This window comes from Esox lucius, chromosome 2, assembly GCF_011004845.1.
Source record: "Esox lucius isolate fEsoLuc1 chromosome 2, fEsoLuc1.pri, whole genome shotgun sequence".
Lineage (NCBI taxonomy): Eukaryota > Metazoa > Chordata > Actinopteri > Esociformes > Esocidae > Esox > Esox lucius.
This window is the reverse complement of record NC_047570.1, coordinates 3,460,989-3,477,446: the sequence shown is the minus strand read 5'-3', so window position 1 is coordinate 3,477,446 and position 16,458 is coordinate 3,460,989. Positions and strand designations below refer to the sequence as shown.

The following is a 16,458-nucleotide window of genomic DNA, read 5'->3' as shown; positions in this document are numbered from 1 at the left end:
GAGGTTCATGGCGGTAAGCTACACTGGGCAGCACCCGACTGAGAGGCTCCTTGCCTCTGTTCCTTTTAGCTCAAATTAAGTGCGTGAAAACGCTGGTAGTGGCAGTCCGGCGCCCGCATCTCCAAAACCTCTCATCTCCTCTCCTCTGCCGAAAACCACTCGTGGTAACGACACGCGGAGGCCGGAGCTGGCGACGAAGTCGAAGCGTGACGTCGGATAGAAGCAGCATTACCGACTAAATAAATGATGATGAAAGCGCGGCTTGGCGCGGAGGAGTGGGAGAAACGAAACGGAACCGAGAGTGGCAGGCAGCAAAAGTATGCTTGACTAGTAGCGCGCGCAACGGATGAGAGATGAGAGAATCAAGAGAGTGACCAGCATGACAGTGCGCGGTCACGACGAGAGGAGGCCGTGCGTAAGCAATTGCCCCGCTCAATCGAGAGGTGTGTGTCTTGTCGCTTATTGGCGTGCCGTGGGGTGGCAATGGGGTACGCAGTCCGCATGCGCTTGCATGCCATTTTTCATTAGGCTAATGTTGCCTAATCCAAAGCGACAGATGCGCGCAAGCATCCTGATGAGTGAAACTGAGAGGGGGGAAGACATTTCTATAACGATGTTGCTTTCAGTGTCTATGCTCCCGTTTTTAAATGAAGGATGGTGCCTTGATTTTATGTAATTAATATTTGTTGCATACCCTCTTCCCGCCCCGACTCCAAATGAGATTTGTCACAAACGGTGACTCAGGGGCAAGCGAATGTGTGCGCATCTCTATTTCTGTTCCCCTCTCTATGTCTCGCCCCCTCTTTCTTTCTCTGCACATGAATACAATATGACTGTCTTGACAGAGTTGCTCTTGTTGCTATTCGCGCATCCAGTCGTCCTCCCAACGTCAGCACCCAACCCAAACCTGTGCGCTCCATGCCTACACTCAAAAATTACGTGTATGAGATGTCACTTCAGTCAATCCCACATCTAATCCAACTAATCGACTCTCAGACAACCTCCATAGAATTTTGACATTGTAACTAGTGGCGCAGTTACCCTTACTAAGGGCTAAAGCAACTTACTAATTTTCTGATGCTTATCCGCTATAAGAGTTGGGATTAAGGCAAATGAAAGGCATCTATTGAACTTCCACTTGGTAGTAAGCACTCCTCTTGTCTCATAATCTCTCTCTTTTTCTGTTTAACTAAAGCCCTCCAGAAGCTTTCTATGATGTTCACTGTAGCCCATGTGCACATGTGTATGCCCAACTCTGCCATCGCAAATGAGGAGAAAACACCAGTGAAATCCACCCAGACAGTGGACTAGATGAGAGGCATTGAACAGACATGGAATGTGAGGGATGAGAGGGAGAAATAGAACTGCTACTGCTATCCTAGCAACAGAGCAGCAAATGCTGAGTTCCCTTAGCAACGCAATCTGTTTTGGAAAAAATGACAACATGCTGGTTATTGCATTATTATTGTTACTATTAAGAATAATACAAGTTTTTAAGACGTTTTTACATCAGGAAAATCAGCAAGGTAAAAAATTATACATTTACTAATTTATATCATGGTTATCAGCTATGACCTCACCAGACACAGAGTTTAGCAGTCCACAACATTTAGTTGCACTATTATCATCTGAATCCTAACCTGTTTGTTGATATACAACATCCTTTGGTTTGATAGATATTGTCGGCTTAAATTGGAGAGTATTTTCATAGATATTAGAGGAAACATTAAAAAGTAACGGCAAGTTTTAAAGATAAATCCCCCCATTTAAGTGTTCCAAAATTATTTGGACAATTGGCTTCAAAGCGGTCTCTTACTAGGTAGGTGTGTTTGTTTGCTTTATTAGGGGATGCACAGAAGAGCTGTCAGTGTCTAGTCTTTATTCTAAGTTTGAACTTGGAGTTGATTGATGGTGTGTGACAACATGAGGACCAAAGTGTCAATGCAATTCAAGCTAGCCATGATGCAGATAAATCAGCATAAATCGGTCAAAGTTTAGGGATCCCTAAATATATTATTTGGTGCATTAAGAAATAAGCACTGGTAAGATCAGCAATGGCAAATGACCAAAGAAAACCTCTACAGTGGATGACCTAAGAAAGCTCACCATAATGAAGAAATTATTAACAAAAAACTGTCTGACAGATAAAGAACACTCTCCAGAAGGTAGGCGTTGATGTGTCAGCTTTTGCCATTCACAGAAGACTTCACTACAGAACATATACCGCAAGGATTAAAAACACTAGTTAGCCTCATTAATAAACATACTGCCAAAGCAACCAATGAATGTTCTTCCAACAGAGCAGGCATTTCACACAAAGAGGCCAAGATTGAAGGCAAAAATGCCCCTGAACTAACAGGAAATGAAGAAGACTGTAGTACAGGCCTGGCAGAGCATAACAGGAGAAGATACCCAGTGCCTGGTGATATATATGGGTCACATTCAGGCAGTTACTGAATGCAAAGTATATACTTTAACCCCATCACAGCTGTAGTACAGGGTCAAAACAATAAAAGTTATGTAATTTCCCAAATACTTACGGACTATGCTCTGAGCCCATGGATACAGCTCCAGTTAAAGGCTATGACAATTACTAAGATATAATAGAAATTATGTACAATTTTGACATTGAAGAAAACCTTGAGTACTTTCCTATGACAATCGTTATTTGGAGCCTGTTTTCCTTGCAGGTTGGCCAAAAAGGTTCCTGGCTCATGTAAAATTAAATTACCTTCTGTCTGTTAAAAAAACACAATGAATCTTAACAGAGAAAAAAAGAGCATAAGAAAAAAATAATCTGCATGATTACTTATCATTCCAGAAACAATCATGGAATTAGAAAATGTTTTATCTTCACCCTTTTAGCCCTAGATTAACACATAATATACTGTAGATACTGTAAGCTTCCGGAATGAGTGAGCGAGTTTGATAAAAATCGGACCGGCTCTAATGCAACTGGCTTATGTAATTTAGTTGGTTGTCTAATATTTAATCGGTTGACTAATTTCATTGGTTGTCAATTATAATTTGAATTGGTTGTCTAATTATATGGTATACACATTCTGTAGTTGGCGAGGTAAAGTGGGGATTAAGGTACATAAACAGTATTTTTAGATGTGGTACTCCTAGAATTCCTTTACAGCTATCAAGATAACCAAAATATTATTATAACGATATCATCATGGTGTGTCCCCAAAGATGTGCAACATTATTATTCATGATTTATTTAATCTAAATTATTTTTAAAAAAAGGCCGAAGTGCTTTGTAATAAAAAAGCACACATGCGGTGAACTTAAACATACCGTATATAGTTGTAGAATTCCCAATGCATATTTTTTTGTAAATTGAGGAACGACAAAAAAAACTGATTGAGCAAGACAATGTGGATCATCTAATCAAATATTATGTTTTTTAACCCACAAAAGCTTAATGTATGTAGACTGCATTCTTTTCTCTGTTTACATGAAGTTGATGTGCAAATGAGTTTAATCCACTTCGATACAAGCTTTGATGAACGCGTAGGTCAACATGTTTTGTCCCATGTACTATTTTGGACTATAACCCCCCATCGTTTTAAGATAGTTTTACACGTTTTCCTAAAAGATAAAGTTAAACAGAAATAGAATTTCTATAGGTTACCAAATAAAATTTCTAATTAAAAACAATCGAAGATGAGGTAAAGCAGACAAATAGATTATCCACTTCTGAAATACATCCCAATGGTGGCAACAAGAGGTGCATTTTAAGGTGGTTCTAGCTTTGCTAACTATACTTTGGGAGCAGAGGTCGGAAATTAAGGGTCTTATGACATTCTACATGTCTGTAGTGATGTATTAGTGGCAACCATGCTGGGTAGCAGTGTGGTTTGAAACTCTGCCAGCATATTGGCTCTCTGCTCTGGTTTGCGATTAGGGTAGACGGGTGACTAATTATTACAATGGGTCTTATCTGATGCTGGCCTGATCAAAAACAGCTTAATAGCCTCCAGCGCTATTCATATTGATGTATGGACAAGGACATTTGGCTAAAGCTGCTGGGGTGCAGAAGCTAAATGAGATATGAACATGCTTTGTCATGCGTGTGTGTTTGTGTGTGTGCACCCATTCAAACTGATGTGGTAAGAAAGATTCCCAAAACATTCCCAGTTTCACCTCTCCTCCCCCTTCTACTCTGCTCTACATACCCTCTGTCAGATTCCAGCTAACATTGGGCTTTGAGTTGAGTGTGTTATTGTGTCTGTAAGTGGGAACGTCTCACCTAGTTGTTATACCAATTCAACACCTTGGAAATGTAGCCTGTGTATGGGATTAGACTAGACAACAGGTGAGAGACGATGATGAGAAAGAGAAAAAAAGAAACCTGTGAATCTGAAAATGCTGCCGGAGCTTCACATAAGCCTCCACTAAGATGGAAGTGCATGTCTGCACCTTACATGTTTTCACCCTGTCTGTGTGTGTGTGTGTTAGTGGTTTAGGATAGGCATTGAGCAGAATTACCTGGAGGCATCAAAGCTATCGTAGGACCCCACAGTGTAGTGTCGGAAGAGTTTTCTCCTGTCCGAGCGGTCAGCTCTGGTGTCTGTGGAAGAACAGGAGGACATACAGTCACTGACAAACTCAGTCACTGACCATATACAGTGGATATAAAAAGTCTACAGACCCCTGTTAAAATGCCAGGTTCTTGTGATGTAAAAGAATGAGACAAAGATAAATCATGTCAGTTTCACTTTTAATGTGACCTATAACGTGAACAATTCAATTTAAATGGGGTAAACATTTAAATAAACTCACAATAACCTGGTTGCATAAGTGTGCACACCCTTAAACTAATGCTTTCTTTGAAGCACATTTTGATTTTATTACAGCACTCAGTCTTTTTGGGTAGGAGTCTATTAGCATGGCCCATCTTGACGTGGCAATATTTGCCCACTCTTCAGAATATAGGTCACATTAAGAGTGGAAAAAGTTCTGACATGATTTATCTTTGTCTCATTCTTTTACGTCACACAAACCTGGCATTTTCATAGGGGTGTGTAGACTTTTTATATCCACTGTAAGTCACTGACTACATGCATGGCTATGAATCAAATTGATCAACACTAATAACTTAGTATTATTTTATTGACAAACTGTAAAAGTCCTGTACAAAAGAAATGCAAATTTGCATTCCAATAAACTGTGCAAACAACCTTAAACCTAATGGACACCTCCAGTTTTAATTCTGAGGGCACAGTGTTTTTTCACATTTAGTTGTGTCAGTGCCCTATTTCATGGATTTATATTAGGAGTTCTTTTAACCATAGTCCACACCTTGTAATTATTTTATTATTGTGAAAAGTACAGAAAAAATACAAATTGAAAACCACGTCAACCAAAGAACTCCCAAGTATAAAGATTGATAATGGCAAGGTACAATTTTAGCATAAAAAAGACCCAAAGATAAAATGGAGTGGCTAAGAAATGTTCTTGAATGACCCATTCAAAGCCCTGACATTAATCCAATAAAAAAATGTATGGCATTAATTGCCCAAAGCTAAGCACAACGTAAAATGTATTGTGGGTTGTTTTTGAAAAGTGGATCTATTTGTAATCTATTTGTCAACTGCTTTCCCACTTCACTGATTGCTTCACTGATAATATAAACGGACAATATTCAAATATATAATAATTGCCTATGCATTTCACCTTTCTTCCCAGATGTAGAAAGGACTGAGTTTTTATTTGTTTTAAATATTCATTTATTTTACCATGTTTTTCTTCCGGACTTCATGATTTGTAAATTGTTCTTATGGCCTTGCCTCAATGTAGCAAGTCCTAGCTCAAGGGAGTAAAATATCAAAACCTGTCCTCCAAAGCACATCTCGCCTAGCCGGTCTTATCACACTGCCCACACTTATGCACTTGAATTGCAGTTAATTGTGGAACTTTATGTTGATGTTCATAATATCAGTAGCATCCATAGACTGGACTTCTTGAGTCTTTTGATCCAATTCCAAAAATAGATTTTGTCTTTTTGTCTGATGAGTTTGGATAACTGTACACATAACTTGCACAGAGATGTCTGCTTGTTTTGCAAACTGAGATGAACAAAACATGGATGGTGTTAAACGACCCAGCGTTTCAGTTGCACAGGGTTGTATGACAACGCAGGGTTCTAAGCACTACTAAACCCTATCCACCCTTGAGTGGGGGCAGGTCCTTAGAAATATATGGTTGGATTTTCATTTTACGTATGTATTAAATTAAGTCTTCATGTACACATGCAAATGGTTATTTAGTGACATTAAGTTTCAATCAATATTATAACAAAAGTCCAAACGAACATATGTGGTCTCAAAATGTATAATTTCAAAGAAAATATAATAATTTCATATTCAACTGAACACATTAAGTCCCACCAAAATATCTGGATTTCCATGATTTTCTGTCTTTCATTATATAAACGGTGGGTGAATCTTAAAAATACCTAAAATATTTAGATAATATTTAGGCCTTGTTATGCAGTACTGTGTTTTTGTTGTTTTTCTACAACTTTTATACACACACACACCCACACAACACCCAGACAAACACACAAAGTTACCTCTAAAATGAACTTTCTTCCGTATCGATCCAGTTTTTTCCATTTGCTCTCCTAAATCTTCTTCCCTCCCTCTTTCTCGCTCTCACTTGCTGCCATCCACACACAATCTATCAGTCATTCATTCAGTCACTCTTTCCCTGGCTTTCCCACTCTCTGAGATGCCACCTCTGGTAGGAACCTGTAATGAACATTCAGAAAGGCCCCAAATTCCCAAAACTACAGAGTCTGGGGGATAGCGGGAAAACCGCACAGGTAGTCCCTGCCGAGTGTTAGGGATATAATCCAGTTTGAGCTCTGTGATAAATGCTGAGATAAGAACACAATGCAAAGGAGAGAGAGAATAAGGAGCAAATGGAGGAGTGAGAAATACTACATCACAACAGGCCCACTCCGTAGCAACCAGTAGTGTACAGTGTGGAGTTTTGTTTCCATGACCACCAATCAATGGAGACAGAGCATGACGAGCGTGTTGTTGTTGCTGTGAAGTTCTTCTGTTTTTGTGTGTGAGTTTGTGTTTGTACCCATATCTAAAAGTGTGGACACACCTTGGGATTGGTGTAATTGAAGGTTGTTTGTGTTTATTTGTTGATGATGTAAGATTGTTACTGATTTGCTTACAGTTTAATAGGTGTGTCCAACCATTGTTGAAGTTAATTTCCCTGCCTGAATTTTTCCTTTCCCCCAATTATAAGGAGACGCCAAATCCTCCAAATGTTATCGGTTTGTTGATTATAGTTTTGTTGCTCAACATTGACTAATGTTTTTTTATGATTAAAGGTTAAGATAAAGTCAGAGTCATGAAACATTAATGGATTATGCACATTATTGCAGAGAGATTTCAAATTGCTGTTTTCTTTTTGAGAAGGTATGTTTATCAGTGTACAAGGCTACAGCTGTTATTTTTGTTCCTCATAGTTCACCAAAATGGATCTGCACTTACAGGCTTTATAATACGCCTGGATTGAAAATGTGGAGGCACCTGGAATACAAAGTAATCAATTGATTCAAGAGATTCTTGATAAAAAGAGCTAAATACAAATATTTGGCATTATGGTATACGATTACTTGAAAAAATACGATTGGTCATTCTTGTTGTATAATGATTGATAGCCTAAGGTTATATGCTGTTGAGTGACACTGACTACACAATATCTGACTACATAATTATACAACGTCCGATTAAAAGTGTGCCTTTTGGGAATAAGTGAACAACACGTGAATATAGAATCAAAGGATTTATCTTAAAGTAACTAAGTAACTTAACGCCTTACTTTCTACAGCAGGTAACTAAGTAATGTAACTAGTTACTTTATGAGAACTGTAACTAGTAACTGTAATTAGTTACTTTGAAAATGTTCCCCAATGCTGCTGGCTAATCATATACAAATAAATAATCCACCATCCAGACAGAGTACAAGTTACTGGCAAATGTGAAGAAGCAGAATCTCAATTACACATAAGCTATAATGGATTTGCCAATAAAATATTGAAACCATCACCCAGAAAAAAATAGAGTTCTCTTGCCATTGACACACCTTATTCCAAATTGGAAATTTCTATTAAATGGCACTTGAAAAGAAAAGTAGGAAACTCTTGAATAATTTTGGTGTCTGAATTGTGAGATTTCTCCACTGACATTTCCACCAAAAGATGGAAGCAGCAGTTTTAACAGGATGTCAACATAATTGTTTTCTAATTAGACAACCTAAGAATGACAAGTCTGTGGCCTATATGGCCCAGTGGTCTAAGCCACTACTTCCAGTGCACATGTATATATATATCTACATGAACCACGAAAAAAGGGTTTGAATCAAACCTACTCCTCTTTCAGAAAAAAAATATTTTTCACCAATTTCCTGTCTCAAACAGCACAACAAATGCATAGAAATACATATTAAAAATAATCATAGAAGAAAATGTGTACAAGTTAATCAGAAGATAAATAATATAATTATTATCCCAATGTAAATGTATATGTACTATCTCCCACATAGTCGAAAAGGAAGGTTTTGAGTGAGGTACAGAAGGGTTAAAATTAAGAGACCACTGCAAATTGAACGCTTCTGTTCCTCACTCAAAACTTTCCTTTTCAACTTTATTTATTGGAAAATGTGCAGTGGTCTCTTTATTTGTTCCGGAGCTGCATGTACTGTCTTGGAATTAACTTAATTTCTATTGTTGGTCCAATATAGTTTGTGAAATAGCCTACAGAAACTGCCTCATAGCTGCTTCATTGAGTTGAATCCTGCTTGCGTCATATCTACAATGCCCAGAGAACATTGCATGTGATGCTACCTATTTGCAGTCCGGAGGTACCTATAGGCTGTCCGGAGCTACCTATAAGTGCTGTCCGGAGCTACCTATTGGCTGTCCGGAGGTACCTATAGGCTGTCCGGAGGTACCTATAAGTGCTGTCCGGAGCTACCTATTGGCTGTCCGGAGCTACCTATTGGCTGTCCGGAGGTACCTATTGGCTGTCCGGAGGTACCCATTGGCTGTCCGGAGGTACCTATTGGCTGTCCGGAGGTACCTATTGGTACCCATAGGTACACTTCAACTGTGGGAGATGGAATCTAAAACAAAAATCCAGAAAATCACATTTTATGATTTGTAAATAATTAATTTGTATTTTATTGCATGACATAAGTATTTGATCACCTACCAACCAGTAAGAATTCCGGCTCTCACAGACCTGTTGTCACGTCCTGGCTATGCCCCTAGCCATCTCTGCACTGGGCTAGGGCCAAAGTCAGGACAGGACGGAAGGTGGGGCCTCTAGCCACCTCCGATCCTTTTGGTCTCCCCAATTGGAGGCAGGTGTAGATCATTGCCTCCAATTGGGGACCCTATTTATGTTCTGTGTGTGGCCACACCCGGTGTAGTTCATTTTGGTTTTGTGTTTCTTCTGGATACCCAACGTCACTGGTTGCTGCTTTTGTTTTGTTTTGTTTTGTTTTTGTCTTTCTTTTTGATTAAACATGGATTACGTCCACTGTTCAGTCTCTGCGCCTGTGTCCTATCTCCACCACGACCGTGACACCTGTTAGTTTTTCTTTAAGAAGCCCTCCTGTTCTCCACTCATTACCTGTATTAACTGCACTTGTTTGAACTCGTTACCTGTATAAAAGACACATGTCCACACACTCAATCAAACAGACTCCAACCTCTTCACAATGGCCAAGACCAGAGAGACCTGCACAAAATTGTAGACCTGCACAAGGCTGGGATGGGCTATAGGACAATAGGCAAGCAGCTTGGTGAGAAGGCAACAACTGTTGGCGCAATTATTAAAAAAAGGAAGAAGTTCAAGATGACGGTCAATCTCCCTTGGTCTGGTGCTCCATGTAAGATCTCACTTCTTGGGGCATCAATGATCATGAGAAAGGTGAGGGATCAGCCCAGAACTACACAGCAGGACCTGGTCAATGACCTGAAGAAAGCAGGGACCACAGTCTCAAAGAAAACCAATGAGTAACACACAACACCGTCATGGATTAAAATACTGCAGCACCCGCAAGGTCCTCCTGCTCAAGCCAGCGCATCTCCAGGCCTGTCTGAAGTTTGCCAATGACCATCTGGATGATCCAGAGGAGGAATGGGAGAAGGTCATGTGGTCTGATGAGACAAAAATAGAGCTTTTTGGTCTAAACTCCACTCGCTGTGTTTGGAGGAAGAAGAAGGATGAATACAACCCCAAGAACACCATCCCAACCGTGAAGCATGGAGGTGGAAACATCATTCTTTGGGGATGCTTTTCTGCAAAGGGGACAGGATGACTACACCGTATTGAGGGGAGGATGGATAGGACCATGTATCGCAAGATTTTGGCCAACAACCTCCTTCCCTCAGTAAGAGCATTGAAGATGGGTCGTGGCTGGCTCTTCCAGCATGACAATGACCCGAAACACACCAGGGCAACTATGGAGTGGCTCCGTAAGAAGCATCTCAAGGTTCTGGAGTGGCCTAGCCAGTCTCCAGACCTGAACCCAAAAGAAAATCGGGTAGGTGATCAAATACTTATATCATGCAATAAAATACAAATTAATTATTTAAAAATGTGATTTTCTGAATTTAAAAAAAATAATTGGCAGTGTATCAAATACTTGTTCTCCCCACTGTAACTATAAGGGCTGTCCGGAGGTACCTATATGTGCTGTCCGGAGATGGTGGGGAAACTGTCTCAGGGAAGCTCATTTGTATGTTTGTCGTCCTCATCAGGGTCTTGACCTGACATAGTTTGGCATCGCAACTGACTTCAGTGGGATAATGATCCCCTTTCAACTATACCAAGCAGTTACTCAGTAAAATCACTATATTGTTGCATGTTGCATTTGTGTTCAGTATACATGTAATTTACAACTAGAGCCACATTTACTATAATAAAAAACAAAGCACTAATTCCTGCTATCCATCTAGGGCCTGGTCTTGATGAGACTGAGGGTTTGTACTACCAGAATGTGTTCCCTTTTTGTGACAGGCATTCTTGAGGTCATGCCTAAGGCACTTCTGATCTGGCAACGTAAGATGAGCTCTTTCTGCCAAGAGCCCTAGGGCATGGTCAAAACGGGTGTTGGAGGGAGGGGGCGGAGTGGTGGGAACAGCAAACAGGAAATAGAGGCAGGCTGTGCCTGATTGGCCCACCTACTGACCAGAGAAGGAAAGAACAAGATGAACACAAAATGTTGAGAGCGAAAGAGGAAAAGAAAGAGGGAGAGAGTTTGGCTAAGAGAAGGGGAATGGATCATGTATTTTGTATGATTCAATTACGCCAACCAAGCACTGTTTAATAGAATATAATTGAGAGAGACATAGTAAATTAAGAAGAACAACAGATTCATCTAGACAGGGAAAGACAGACATATAGGGGAAGAGACAGAGAGTGAGGAAGGGAGGGACGAAGGGAGGGAGAGAGTTAGAGAGAGGGAGGAACAGAGTGTGATGTGTTCATTCCCTTGAAGCCCAGAGGACATCAGAGCACAGCTGAGTTAGCAGCATAGCGCTTAGCCTTTTATAGCAGAGAGAACAGAGACTTAGGTCACGTGGTGCACATGTACCATAGAGAGCAAGAGAAAGACAGAAAAGAAGAAGGGGGAGAGAGAGACACAGCACTCAGTGAGAGGCAATCAGAAGCAGACCTGGCTCTCAGGAGAAGACAGACTACTGTTTGTGCACACTGCCTACAAAATGAGGTGGAAACAGAGCTGTACTTCCTAACCACTTGCCAAATGTATGACCACATTAGCCAAAAACTACCTGCAAATTATACATGCCACCAAAGAATTTGAACTCAAATCAATTCAGACAGAAAACGTCACGTATTTGTTAAAACCATTTATTGGAGAACAATGCACTACAATGTACATACAATGTCATGGCATTAAATTCTGCTCTTCTGGGGTAACTTACCTCCATCACATAAGCATGTATATGATACTACTAGAAATAACATCACCTTAATATTATTAATAGTAATCCCCTTTGGCAATGAACAAGATACACAGTGCAGATCCCCCCAACAGAAGGATACACAGAACCAAACAGGTCGAGGCTGCCATACCCTCTATCGATTCCCACAACAACCTGCCAACCACACCACGCCTCACTTCACCAAAATATTGAAACCATCTTTTTCCAATAGACTGTGCACTACTTACATTCCTCGGTTTGCCCTTGTCTCTTGTGAGGTATTGTTTTCCTGACTCGACTGAACATGTGATAAGCATTTTGATTATCGAGTTTACTACATTCTATAGTCACTCTTATTTTTAACACAGACATGGTTCTGACCCTGTCATCGTCCCTGTGTTTATGGTTTCCATTCTTTTGGATTCAGTTTTGCTTACCGTTGCGTAAAAACGTGGTGCCCTGCACTTGGATCATACCTACTGTCTCCATATTTATAACAAAAGCAAGGGTGGTGGGTGGATTTGCACCCACATGCTTGTATGACCATCAGCACATCAAAGTCAGTAACCTGACAATTAAATAGACAGTTATGAAATCAGATTTTGTGATAGGAGCAATCCGACCTCAAAATTGCTGGCCAATTACCATTCGGGTTTCCTAGCTGAACTGGCTATGCTAATTCAGTGACAAACTCTTGTATCTGATGAAATATTGCAATTTGCAATCACAACAAGATGCGTGACCTGTTGCCATGGGAAAAGGGCAAACAGTGATGCATAAACATTGTCAACCTAACGAGTATTCATTAAGTATTTCTTTTCCCATGTCATGTCAATACTCATAACTATTTTCAAATGTTTACTACACTGCACAGAGTTTGTAATATAACACTAAAAATGCCTTTTTGTGAAATGTTTACATAGCATTTAATTTCAGTTTCAATCTAATTTTATTTTCACTGTCATTATTATATATTTTTTTCACTTGCTTTGGCAGTATAAACAAATGTTTTCCACGGTTATCAAACTGCTGAGCCGGGCTAAGCCGAAACCAAACACAGACCTTATTTGAAACGATTCTAAAATTCAAATGAATTGTGAAATGCGAAAACAACCAATATCACATTTATCTGCTAGGTTTTCTGGGTATTATGAAGCATTGACTGTTTCCGTTTATAAAGCTCTTTAAAATTGAACTGAGAGGGACCTCCACTCACTTCTCCTTTTAATAGCACATTTAGCCTACACTGACGCTGAAAACTGCAATGGGCCCATCAGTGACCCTTTCCTAAGGGTAACAACACTAGTAAACCAGGTAAGCTCTGACTAACCCCGTTTTAGAGCTATGACACAGAAGCGAGCAAATAGAGCTGTAAAATTCCATGTTATATTTGCTGAATTATGCCTATGGCAATTGAGCTGGCGCAGACTGAGTAATGGCTAATGCGGATATTGACCCATAGCATGGGAATGGGATGGGACCCAAGCCTCCAGAGATTATGACGATGAGCATTTAGATGACAACTATGACATAAACAAGTGATGTCACACTCGGAGCAGTGTGCCATCCTATAATACTCGGAAGACTCCTAGCTTTAAGGTCAAGAGGCAGACGATCCAAAGCTGGCAAACATTTCATAAGGCCTTCGATTATACCGCAATGCGCACACACACACAGATGCAAACTTGCTCAAAGCCCCGTTTGGCTAACATCTAGTGATATGCCGTCGGCATAGGCAGCGCTTACTTGGAGATAATCTATTAAAATAGCTGTTACGAAAAGCCACATGTTTTATTTTCTCATCCATGATTCTGGTGGGTTCATGCTCATTTTTAATTCCCAAATATATGCTCAAACAGAATAGATGCCAGGGTATGAATGAAAGAACAAGTTAGGAACAAAAAATATTATCACATTTATTACTAACCTCTGCACTGGCTGCCTGATAAGGCTAGAGCTGATTTTAAGGGTTTACTGTTAAACTACAAAGCGATGCATGGACCTGCTCTTACTTATCTCTCTAAATTGGTCCTGCTTAACATACTTCCACATAAACTATGGTAACAAACCAGTCCTCCTTACTATCCCTATAATTTTTATACAAACAGCTGGAGGCAGGGTTTGCCCCACAGAATCCCATCATTGTGGAATAATCTGCCGATGAAAGACCGACTCAGTCAATCTATAATCTGAAGGCTGATCTTTTTGTTGATTAAGATAATGTGGCCCTTCGAACAGGGCTAAGGTGTCTCTGATAAGTGCAATCAGAGATAAATATTGGAGAAGCACTTTCTGCCTGTCTACATACACCGATCAGCCATAACATTATGACCACTGACAGGTGAAGTGAATAACACAGATAATCTCATTGTCATGGCACATGTCAGTGGGTGGGATATATTAGGCAGCAAGTGAACATTCTGTCCTCAAAGTCGATGTGTTAGAAGCAGGACAAATGCGCAAGCGTAAGGATCTGAGCGACTTTGACAAGGGCTGTGATGGCTAGACGACTGGGTCAGAGCATCTCCAAAACTGCAGCCCTTGTGGGGTGTTCCGGTCTGCAGTGGTCCGTACCTATCAAATGTGGTCCAAGGAAGGAAAAGCCTTGAAACGGCAACAGGGTCATGGGCAGCCAAAGCTCAATGATGCATGTGAGAAATGGCGGCCCATGAGCGAAACCTGGATCATGTGGGCCGATCAAACAGACGAACTACAGTAGCTCAAATTGTTGAAAAAGTTAATGCTGGTACTGATAGAAAGGTGTCAGAACACACAGTGCATCACAGTTTGTTGCGTATGGGGCTGCATAGCCGCAGACAAATCAGGGTGCTCTAGCTGACTCCTGTCCACTGCCAAAAGCGCCTACAATGAAATCTGCCTACAAAGCACCTACAATGAAAAGCGCCTACAAAGCGCCTACAATGAAATCTGCCTACAAAGCACCTACAATGAAAAGCGCCTACAAAGCGCCTACAATGGGCACATGGGCATCAGAACTGGACCACGGAGCAATGGAAGAAGTTGGCTTGGTCTGATGAATCACGTTTTCTTTTACATCACATGGATTTCCGGGTGTGTGTGCGTCATTTACCTAGAGAACACATGGCACCAGGATGCACTATGGGAAGGAGGCATGCCGGTGGAGGCAGTGTGATGTTTTGGGCAATGTTCTGCTGAGATACCTTGGGTCCTGCCATTCATGTGTCACTTTGACACGTACCACCTACCTAAGCATTGTTGCAGACCATGTGCACTCTTTCATGGCAACGGTATTCCCTGATGGCATTGGCCTCTTTCAGCAGGATAATGCGCCCTACCACAAAGCAAAAATGGTTCAGGAATGAATTGAGGTACAGAACAATGAGTTCAAGGTTTTGGCTTGGCCTACAAATTCCCCAGATCTCAATCCATCGAGAATCTGTGGGATGTGCAGAACAAACAAGTCCGATCCATGGAGGCCCCACCTCACAACTTACAGGACTTCAAAGATCTGCTGCTAACGTCTTGGTGCCAGATACCATAGCACACCTTCAGAGGTCTAGTGGAGTCCATGCCTACACGGGTCAGGGCTGTTTTGGTGGCAAAAGGGGGACCTACATAATATTAGGCAGGTGGTCATATGTAAGTTATGGCTCATTGGTGTTGTAAACCATCTTTCACCCTCTTGGGTGAAAAATTGGGATTCAGTTCAGTAGAATGTCAACATGGTAATACATAAACCAAAAATGATTTGTCCTGCTACTCCCTATCTTCTCTTTAAGACTCTCTAATTTCCAAATTCCTAAATATCTGGGTTGGAATGCTAAATGACTTACGCATCCTCTCGTCACTAGGCTTGGCAGGAATCTCCTCTACGCACTCTGCAGGAAACCAGCCGACCTGGCCGCGGGCACTGCCTTCCCAGTAACCCCCCTCTCCAATGCTCAGAACTGGAGCGAGGGGACGGGTTTGTGGTGGAACAGAGAGGAAGAAAAAGAGAATGATTATACACAGCCCATGTACTGTAGTGAAAATCTCCTTTGTAACTATGGAGTATGGTGTGTAGATAAGCAGGAATAAATCCACATTAAAATGCATGAAACATTTAGGCAACAACAAAGCAAAATGTTCAAGGGGACGACAAATTTTTCCCATCAGTAATAATCTAACCATGAGTATAAAAAAAATCTCAATAAATAAAATATACATATTCTCCCACAATTATAGGTGATTTTCCATCCCAAAAGATTTTCCATAAACCTTTTGCTGATAAAAAGCATTAACTGAAAAGTCAATAGAATAAGACTCAGAATTTATTTAAAAAGAACACCCTGTTCACTTTAAACACCCTGTGTTTAAAGTTTGATTATTAATCAAAATAATCAGATTTACTGAGTAGTAGGAGGACCACATTAAACAGCTATTGTCTGACTGTGTTTGTTCTATCAACATGTGTACATTTCCACCGTCATTTCTTGCATAACTATTTT

General features: G+C 40.6%; 1 protein-coding gene across 3 annotated transcripts in view; it reads right to left on the bottom strand.

The window, feature by feature from the left end:
* Window positions 1-16,458, bottom strand: part of LOC105006621 (SH3 and multiple ankyrin repeat domains protein 2) — a 276,728-nt gene that overhangs the window by 78,742 nt on the left and 181,528 nt on the right. For all 3 annotated transcript variants that reach the window (XM_034297425.1, XM_034297433.1, XM_034297430.1), the window contains exons 13-14: window positions 15,805-15,918; window positions 4,498-4,579 (exon numbers count right to left, since the gene is read on the bottom strand). In XM_034297425.1, the coding sequence (XP_034153316.1) occupies window positions 4,498-4,579; window positions 15,805-15,918 (196 nt within the window). The remainder of the gene's footprint in view (window positions 1-4,497; window positions 4,580-15,804; window positions 15,919-16,458) is intronic.